Source organism: Taudactylus pleione, unplaced genomic scaffold (genome assembly GCF_031769625.1).
Source record: "Taudactylus pleione unplaced genomic scaffold, aTauple2 ptg000092l, whole genome shotgun sequence".
Lineage (NCBI taxonomy): Eukaryota > Metazoa > Chordata > Amphibia > Anura > Myobatrachidae > Taudactylus > Taudactylus pleione.
In genome coordinates this window covers 10,978,459-10,989,023 of record NW_028284494.1, presented here as the reverse complement: position 1 = coordinate 10,989,023, position 10,565 = coordinate 10,978,459, and the positions used below count along the sequence as shown (strand labels likewise).

At 41.7% G+C, this 10,565-nt stretch overlaps 1 protein-coding gene across 1 annotated transcript in view; it reads left to right on the top strand.

The window, feature by feature from the left end:
• The first annotated feature begins 6,141 nt into the window (after positions 1 to 6,141).
• The window catches only part of ITGA1 (integrin subunit alpha 1), a 144,344-nt gene continuing 139,920 nt past the window's right edge, over positions 6,142 to 10,565 (top strand). Inside the window, exons 1-4 of the mRNA XM_088469455.1 lie at positions 6,142 to 6,157; positions 6,480 to 6,600; positions 8,096 to 8,202; positions 9,451 to 9,539. Coding sequence (XP_088325581.1) covers positions 6,142 to 6,157; positions 6,480 to 6,600; positions 8,096 to 8,202; positions 9,451 to 9,539 — 333 coding nt within the window. The remainder of the gene's footprint in view (positions 6,158 to 6,479; positions 6,601 to 8,095; positions 8,203 to 9,450; positions 9,540 to 10,565) is intronic.

Genomic DNA, 10,565 nt, shown 5'->3' with positions numbered 1-10,565 from the left:
GGTGCAAGCTGGAATCTGCAGGCTTCCTAAGTGGGTCCCTGCAATCTTTGGAAATGTTAGTCTCCTAACACATTTCTGTACTCCCTGGTAATTTCATCAGAGGATATGATATCCTCCGACGAAATTACCAGGGAGTAAAGAAACGTGTAAGGAGACTGCTTTATCCTCTACATCAGTGGTGTCAAACTCGGGCCTTCAGCTTTTGTGGGACTACATATCCCAGCATGCCCTGCCACAGTTTTAGCATGCCCTGATAGCAAAACTGTGGCACTGCATTCTGGGATGTGTAGTTCCACTGCAGCTGGAGGGCCCAAGTTTGACACCACTGCTCTACATCAACTATTTCCAATGATTGCAGGGACCCACTTAGGAAGCCTGCAGATTCCAGCTTGCACCCCTCTGGTAGTCACAGCCTTGCTGCGCTACAGTACCTTTGGTGGACTTGGAAGTTTATTAGCGTGCAGCCACCTTTTCATCCTCCCACAGCAATTGCAGGAGTTATGGGAGCTCTGGCTGACAGGTGCTTGGCGCACACCGCTCCCCGCTGGGTAGAGACGTCGGTCTCATCGGGCTATGTGAACGGAGCCACTGGCAATCAGCACAGATACGAGAGCCAGTCAGGGCCGGATTGAGGGCCACATGGGCCTGGAGCTGAAAATTACCAAGGGCCTTTTATGAGAAGCAGAGGAGGTGTGACCAGTGCTGTGTGGGTGTGGCCAGTGCCATGTGGGCGTGTACCCCCCTATACTTTCAGCCCAAATGTCTCCCTAATATGTAAAAGAAAAAAAATGCTTCATTTTGTGTGGTAAATAGAAATACAATTTTACTACTTATGATTTATGGCTGACCTTGTGGAGAGCAGATGGCCAGTCAACATCATGTTGTCATGACAATGGGCCTATTTTTATGTGGAGGCCTGGAGCTGTAGCTCCATCCGCCCCATTGTTAATCTGGCCCTGGAGCCAGTGACAACAAGACTAGAACGGCTCCAATACTTCATCTACACATGCTGCAGTGGTAAGCAGCGCTATATCATTTAACCTACTTTTGGCAATCATTCTAACGGAATCAATGTGACCACTACAAGTGCATATTTATGGAGACATTGTTTTCTATATGACAGGAAAGTCTTTTCCCACATAATTCTACTGATTGGATGTTACAATTTTTCTCTCTCTGCAATATATTTGGAACTTTGTATCAATACATTCCATATTAGAGGATTTTTTGGGGGGATCATCTATTTGCGTCATTGGGACAATTTAAATACTACTTTCCATTAGGAACTGTTGTGTTTTTTAAGATATTGAATTCTACTGTATATCTCATTGCTTTTATATTTCTTTTTTTTATATGTAACACTGTATTGGTACAGTACCTATACATTCATACAGATTTAATAAATTATAAATTTTTACTCTATTTGTGTGCATATATATTGCCATTGATATAGCGCAGTTCCCTATATATATATTTTTTTTGTTGCTCAGGTGACCATTCACTTCTGGGCAGCTGACACACACAAATGCCCATTTCCCGTACAGCAAGAAACAGCCAAGATCCATCTGACTCAGAATCGCCCATACTTACACAAAGATTCACATACACCAAGCTTAGTCTTGCACGGGATGCAAAAAAACACTGATTCAATCTGCATTTGGAACTACGTGCAGCTCTAAATCAGGTCCATGGCATCTTACACTTTGGGGCCTATTCGGTACTGGTCCCAGTGGCTTCCGCGCATTACTGCAGAAGTCACACTTTGCTCACAGCCTGAGGAGGTGCCAGAAGAATCCGCTTACCATGAATAGGGGGAAAACGCGCAGCTCAAGGCTAATTGAATCTGCCCATGTGACTTATTGTTATAAAGTTTTAGAACAGTGATTCCCAACCTCGGTCCTCAAGGCACACTAACAGTCCTGGTTTTAGTGATATCCATGCTTAAGCACAGATGGTTCAATCAAAATAACTGAGGTACTGATTAAATCACCTGAGCTAAAGTATGGCTATCCTTAAAACCAGGACTGTTAGTGTGCCTTGAGGACCGTGGTTGGGAATGCCTGCTTTAGAAGTTAAAACAACTGTACGGTGGAGAAGAAATTTTGAAACGATAAACAACAAAGATTCTGTAATAAGTTATAGAGAGGTCTCTACTTGAAGACCAAGATAGTTTGACATACAATTAAATGAAATTAGACTTTCCTTTGTGTTTGTATGGAACTACAGTGGTAACAACAGGATACTAAATAATGTGGAGGTGTGTCTTCATTTGTAATGGTTAGGAATGAATGTATAGATAGATGTTTGCAACACATTTGAAAAAGCCTGGGAATGGGTGAAATGCGTCAGCCCTCTATGGATATATAGTGAGATCAGAAAATATGCTTTGAGCATACAGCACTGTGTGTACTTGTACAGAAAATGTATATAACAAACTACAAGTTTATAAAGGATTAGAAAAAGTAACCCTGTCGGGATACAGGGAAGTTTGTCCTTGATGAGGACTGAGGGGTGGTTATCTGCATTGTTTAGAATCAGGTGCAAAGATTGGAACAGAAGTTTGTTATAATACAGACCCTATGGATACTGAATACAAAAAAAGCATGCAATACAGATATATTACAGGCCGAATTTGTCTGTGCAGAATTATTTTATATAGTGCGGGACTCCAGATATGTGGGACAGATGTTTCCTTAATACTAACATGGAGTATTATAAATCTGTAGAAAACCAACAGCTCGCACTAAAATACTTTGTAGATGTTTCCATGTCGATCACGGTCACATATCATATGTTGCATAAAATCACCTTTGATGAAAATGTTATGTTTATTATAATGATTGTATATTTATATATGTTGATGTTATTACATAGTGGGTATTGTATTGTGAATGAGAAGGTTGCATATTCATTTCTGTTTTTATATACGTTTATAGTATGATGAAAATTCAGAAGCAAATCCTTTCCAATGAGTGTGCTATGTAGATGTCCTTGAGACTGAGAGTCCCACATACTGTAGCGTTGTTCTGTTTTGGTTTTGTTGGTGTATTTTTTATTATGATCAATTTGAATTTATCCTGGAATGCCTGTCAATTAGCTGTTCTTCTGGAGTATAAGATATCTTTTGTATCTTGACTCATTCATTGAGTCTTTGAGAGACTTTTAACCTTTTGGTCACAAAGACTTGTTAGCAAAATACATTCCAGCAGGCTGCACTGCGGGATTTATTACATGATTAAAATAGAGGGAAATTTTTTTTTCATGAGTCATTTTATTACATGGTATCACACAAATAATATACTGTGTGTATGTTTCATAACAGATAACAATACTGTATACTGTAAGGTTAGACATTGTTATGTACTGTGATATATAAAAAAATAAAAATCTTAAAGTTATTATACTAGATCTCCATCCACTACTATATATCAGGGCATTAGTGAATAAGGGCAGCACTTGTGTATTTATTCGCTTGGGGGATACTACCCATTACATGTGGGAGCGTTACACAAAGATATAAAGCTCAGGAATAATGCTTTCACTTTAGACCAGTGGTTCCCAAACTTTTTTGAATCACGGCACCTTAGAGTATCAACATCTTTTCCACGGCACCCCTGGGCCAAAAGTTTCTTATTGAGAAATACAGCGAAAATTAAATGAAGTAAATAGTGCTTATATGTCACCCTTAGGTACAGTTATGTGTTGGGTGACAGGGCTGCGATTCTTTTTGTCCACATATTTTTTGATTGGAAGCCATTAGGCAACACCAGTGCTATCACATTGACGAAAAATTATTTTATTTGGTGCTGGACCACCCAATTTGGGGACCACTGCTTTAGGGTGTGTTTTATTTCCTTTCTGGCAGATATAAAAATCACTTCCTGAAAAGCTTTAATTAGTATCCAATCAATTATCAGAAGTTTAGAATCGGTAGTGTAACAGGTGCAGGAGAAATCAAATAGACTTCTGCGATGCAATACGTGGCTTGTTCTGCTCTTCTGTTGGCCAAATTGCTGTGTGCTGACTTTATAACAGCTTTAGGAACTGCAAATATACAGAGCAGACCAGTGGCGCTATGTATTGCTAATATGGAGTATCAAAGCTATACTAGGTGTATTAATAGTTATGTCCAGGGAAATATATGCACGTCATGACGTCACATCTAGGGAGCGGGGCTGCCGGCTTTGGTAAATTGAACAGGCTGTAGCGTTTTGTTTTGTTTTTTCTTGACACACGGCATCCTAGTTCATCAGTATTTTTATCACAGCACCCCTAGATCAAAACTTTTCTATTAAGGATTTTTCTTTCTTTTCTAAATTAAGTAAATTGTGCTTACACTATCTGACATCCTTAGGATCAGTTATGTGGTGATGGACAGAGTTTTGCTTATGCTTCTCCACATATTTTATGATTGACAGCCACCAGCACTGGTTTCGCCTATCATATGGACGCTGAATAACTTGATTTGGACTGAACTTCCAACCTGTGGCATCAATGGAAGTGCCCCACGGCTCCCGAGGGTGCCACGACCCAGTTTGGGAACCAGTGGTCTAACCTATCTCCAAAAATGATTAATCAGGCGTCATTTACACATACAATGAAAGAAGGGGCTCTCAGTCTCCACGCATGGCATTTAGGGAAGATATCTGACTCCAATGGCCCTATCAGGAATCTCCTCTGTGCCGATAGATAACCTCTATGAAAGATATTAAAAAACAACTTCCTATAAATGTAAGAAGGCAAAATGGATATGGAGTATGACAAATACCTCAAGACAATGTCAAGGGAAATACGAGGGAAGACTTCTAACCATGCAGATAGCCCTGATTTAATGGACATATGATCTTTAGGCATGTGCAACAATTTATAATACATCGAAGTGGCCTTTTTACCCAAAGAGAAGTTGAGAGAGCGCTAGACAAATCAGGAAGGGAAAGGGACCTAGCAAAGAAGCTTGCATAGTGCTAGGCATGGTGTAATGCAAAAACATATGTACGTGAGACATTATATTTGTCAAGCAATTGTGACAAGTTTTTAGAGGAGGTGTCTAGTAATGCCTGCTAATTCCCTTCCCTGCTTTACTTAAATAATGCAGAAACTGCTGTTTCCGCATTCTGTATGGGGCAGAAGGACTTGATAAATAAACCCCTATAGATATTAGCAGTCATAATAGGACATTTATAAAAACTCCTGAATATTATAGCATACTTTGTTGGTTGTGCCCCTCCCCTTGGGACACTCACTAAAGCCGAACAGATATTATTCTTTAAATAGCAGTGAGGAAGCCGTGGAAGGATTGTCAGAATGCAAATCTGCACGGAACATAAACACTGCTGTCTTGTGGAGGAAAATACGTAACCTGCAGCCAAAATCTACTCACAGCTAAATTGTGACAAGCAGAAAACTGTTCTTGAAATCAATGAAGTTCTGTAAAAGTGTTGTTAGAGACACCAGACTTACGACACTACAGTATGTAAGTAACAGGCAGTATGTTTTACCTTTCTAGCTGAAATAACAATTTGTAGGTCACACAAATAGATCCGCAGTAATAACCAGGCTGGGCAGGTCTCCCTTTGCCCCCGCTTCCTAAGCTCCTTCACACCTCTAACCACATCCAGTAACTGGAAAAAGGAGAGTGTTGCCCCCCGTTTCCTGGGAGTGCCGAAGCCAGGGTCTGCGTCATTGGACGCAGATTTCCTGGCCTCTCAAGTGGGCAGGAGTTGGCCAGACTGAGTAAGCCTCGGCTTACACAGTTTGGCCAAAGCAGCAACCATAGTCGCGATGGTGATCCGAGGCAGCGTCTATGGACGCTGAGCTTGGTTCACAGCTGCCAGCAGGAAGTGTCTATGGGGTCTATTTACTAAGCTGTATTAGGAGATAAAGTAAACGGTGATAAGGTACCAGCCAATCAGCTCCTAACTGCCATGTCACACGCTGTGTTTGAAAAATGGCAGTTAGGAGCTGATTGGCTGTTACCTTATCACCGTTCACTTTATCGCCTAACACAGCTTAGTAAATAGACCCCTATATCTTACAGGCACCTCCTGCTGCATTTGCATTTATGTGGACAATATTGCACTCATGAGAGAGCAGTTTTAGCTGCTGGAAAGTGGGTGGGACCATTACACAAATTGCATCATCATGTCCCGCCCACTCAGTAAACATGTGTCTCAGGCAAATAATTGACTAAAGTGTATCCGCCCTCTTACAATTGCATACAGTGTTGTCAATCCCTCTTGCTTTCTCCCTCTTTACCTCCACGTGTCCCAGGAGCCATGGCTTTCAATCCAAACCTAATATTGCATTCACCTTGTTACCTTGTTGCACTGATTTGCAGAAAGTGATGGTGTCTAATTATCAGTATCACTAACAGAATATTTTCAATGAATGGATTGATCTGCGTTAGTCATTAGTGTAGCTGGATTTTTAATCAAATTATCGAATGAATATTCATTAAAAACATTGTTTTCCAATCACAGCTCTGCTGAAGATCGCCGAGACTTTTAACGTGGATGTGAAAAATGGTTTATCCTTCAGTGGTTCGGTGGATGACATGTTTGGATATACGGTTCAGCAATTTGAAAATGATGAGGGAAAATGGTAAATGATAGGACTATTATATTACTGTCTTCTACTATAAGATGATATGATACAGTTGTTTTTATATTCCACTTTACAGGCTGTGTTTAAAAAATGACAGTTAGGAGCTAATTGGTTGGTACTTTATCTCTCTCCACTTTATCTATTTCCAAGGCTTAGTACATCTACCCCTAAAAACTTCACTATTATGCTCACAAATGCAAAAATCTTATTATTATTATTTTTTTTTTGCTGGAGGGGATATAACAATAAATTACATTGGGTGGGGATTGCCCATTTCCAGGGTAGCGGTTGCAGGGGGAAAAAAAATTCCCTTTAGCTTAGACACGGTAGTAATCATAATTGCAAAAGGTCAGTAAATTTACAGACCATCAGTAAAAAAATAATCAAAGTTTTATCTGGCAGTAAGGAAATATATGGAGCGCAGAACAAAGCATTGAATAACATTTATTTATATAGTGCCAGCGTATAATTGTGCTTTATACTTGGGAATAAAACAGTAATTAAACTAGATTGGTTATTAACAGACAGACAGAGGAGTAAGAGAGCCCGGCTTGCAAGCTTACAATCTACAGGAAAACAGGAGTGTGATACATGAGGAGGAAATAAACAAATTATTTTAGTCTTTGGAAAAATCTGAAAAAAAGATGAGTATATATTAACAAAAGAGTATCTGCTAGTCTTCGGGAAGCTCTCCCGCACTCCCGGGAGCATAGCCCAGCTTCCTGGATCCCACAGTGCAGTGATTGCCCAGGAGCTTGATAACGCAAAACATAGTGATTTGCATCATTGTGGTCTTGTGGGAAGCAGTCGGGAAGCCGGCAGACGTAATCCCGACCACCGGCTTCCCGACTGTCTAATCCCGGCAAGGTACTAATGACAGGCGTCGAAATCCCGACGCCTGTCATTAGACCTACGCAGGGAGCCCGAAACCCGGCTTAACGATCAAAGGTAAGCCTAGCACTGAGCGCGGACAGCCGCGCGGGTGAGAGTGTTAGGTTAGGGGCTCCTGGGGGGACTTAGGGTTAGGCAACCCCCTGCGTGGTTAGGTTTAGGCTAGGGGAAGGGGGGTTAGGGTTAGGCACCCCCCGGCACACTTAGGTTTAGGCTACAGGGAAGGGGGGGTTAGGTTCAGGCACCTACAGGGGGGGATTAGGGTTAGGTACAAGTGGGAGGTTAGGGTTAGGCACCCCTAAAGGAGGGTTAGGGGGGGGGATTAGGTTAGTTTATACTTACCTTAGGGACAATCGGGATTTCCTCATCTGTCGGGCTGCCGCTGTCGGGATTAGAACCGCCGGCCATACGGCGGGAGGTAAATCATATGTATTCCGCCCTTGTTGAGGGGACTTTGAAAAATGTGGCAATTATGATTTTGAGGCACTAGTGGTTATTTTGCTTCTTTATCACTGCATTAAAGGAGCCGCAGTATTTTATGTCAGTAATGTTCATGTCGTACAATCCTATATTGCATCATGCATAACTCTTTCACATTTAGGGTGCTCATTGGGTCGCCACTGGAGGGTCAGCCCGCTCGCAGAACAGGAGATGTATATAAATGTAAAGTGAATGGGCAATCAAAATGCACAAAGATTGACTTGCCAAGTAAGTGGAAACATCACATAGCTTTTATTTGGATAAATCTGTCAATATTACAAGATGCCTGATCAACTTATATTCAATTGTATTTACTTTCTATTGGCCGATTTCTCATTTAATCTTGAAAGAGCTGTAATAATTGCTTTTAGATTTTTGCACTACACAAGCTTACACATTAAAGAAATATTAGAATTACAATCTCCATAATTTCAAACTGACTAAATGTGACTAGTGCACAGGTTCTCAAACTCAGTCCTCAGGACCCCAAAACAGTGCAGGTTTTCCAGGTCTCCTCACAGAATCACAAGTGATTGGGGATCTTTTAAAATGTGTCAGCGAGTAATGAATGCACCTGCTGGGTGTCCTTGAAAATGTGACCTGTGTGGGGTCCTGAGGACCAAGGGCCTGATTCAGACCCGCTCACGAGCACATAGCGCTCGCAAGCGGGTCGATGGTCCCCCACTGCGCATGCGCGAGCCCCAGCAAGCGATGGCAGCTCCGTCTGGGCTCACTACAAGACAAGGGGGGTGGCTGTGCAAACGGAGGCGAAGTAACGCCTGCCGTTTGGGGGCGGCCCCACTGACATCACGAGTGATGTCAGTGGTTAGCTTCCAGCTCTATTAGAGCCGGAAGCTCACTGGGGCTTGCGGCAGACGAGACCCTACCACAAGGGTCTCGTCGCAAGCCCGATGGTCGAGACCATCGCGACCATCACCTGGCCGCTCGTAAAAGCTGTGGGTGGAACTTGGACTAGTGTGATCAAAACTGCCTTATCCAATGCTTCCGTCACCATTCATAAAAAGGTAATGCCATGATTGAGGGATGCTTAGGAGTGTTGCGGCCACATTTAGATAGTTAGCTGATTTCTGGGATTGCAGCTTTCAATACACCTTTTCAATCAATATTAACTTCTAAAGCTTAGACATTATGAATTGCATTTAACATGAAAAAAAAAAGTACTGAATTGTGCAGATGGTCAATACAGAGGAATAAGGACACTTATAGGAGCAAACATTTCCAGGGAAAAAATAATTACAACCTGGTACTTTATGGAGAATTAGCCTTGTGCTGTTTATTTCTGGAGCTGCGGGAATTTGGTCTGGTCTTCAAGGGGTAATAACCTTCTGCTCATCCACTGCGTAAGGAAGCAGATGGAATTATTCACAACATTTTCAGAACTTTTATTATGCAACGGTAGGTGGCATGTTATTGATTAATATGTCTGTCATATTCTAACATAGCTGTTTGTTGTAGGATTTACAACCATAGCAAATGTGACTGAGGTGAAAGAAAACATGACAATGGGATCCACTCTGGTCACAAATCCTAAAGGTGGATTTATGGTAAGAAAAATTAGATCACTTTTATTATTCTATATTTCATGCACAAGTCACTAAATTAGAGTGAGACCTGTCCTATGGTGGCCAAATACATCGCAAAGCAGCCAGCCGAATCTTAAGGTGCCCACACACATACCGACTTTTCATCCAATTTGGCCGATTTCGACGAATCGTGACGGCAGATCATGTAAAAAATGGCCAAATCGTGAGTTTCTACACTTGATCACGATGCCGATGCGCGTCCCCGCTCGTCGTACATTGCATCTTCAGATCTGCCGTGCTGTAGGGCAGATTAGCCAATCTGGGATACAATGCACTGGCTGCACGATAGATCTTAAGTCAGATTGGACATTTTTAACTCCAAATCGTGACCACGACTGCCTGGGGAGAGTTCAGGGGAAATCGTGTACATTGGCTGATTGGGAGCAAGTCGGTATGTGTGTGGGCACCTTTACATTGTGTTTCTTATTGTGCACAGTACCTACTAGGACTTTCTTAGGCTTTTGTGGCATCAAAAAAAGCAGTTTTAGAAAACACCTCCATTTGGTTTTGTTACCATTATACATACAGCAGTACCACCGTCACACTCACAATAGTTCCAATTAGAGATGTGCACTGACCCCCGTGTTTTGGTTTTGGATCTGGATTTACCTTCGTGTTTTGGTTTTGCAAAACAACCTTGAAATGTTTTGGTTTTAGTTTTGGTTTTGGATCTGGATTTAAAAAAAGAATAATTTGATAAAAAGTTTTAAAACCCAGCTAAAATCATGTAATTTTTGCAATCCGAAACCGGAAATTTGGATTTAAATCCGAATACCGAACCGCGGGAATATCAAAGCTGCGACTCAGATCTGTCCAGGTCTCCTGTCCGGATTCACGAAATTCGAGTGGATTTGGATATACATTCGATAAAGTTTGATTACAACAAATTGGGGATGTGCGCCGACCCCCGCGTTTTGGTTTTTGGATCTGTATCTCCTTCAAGGTTTTGGATCTGGATTTGTTTTTGCAAACCACCCTCAAGTGTTT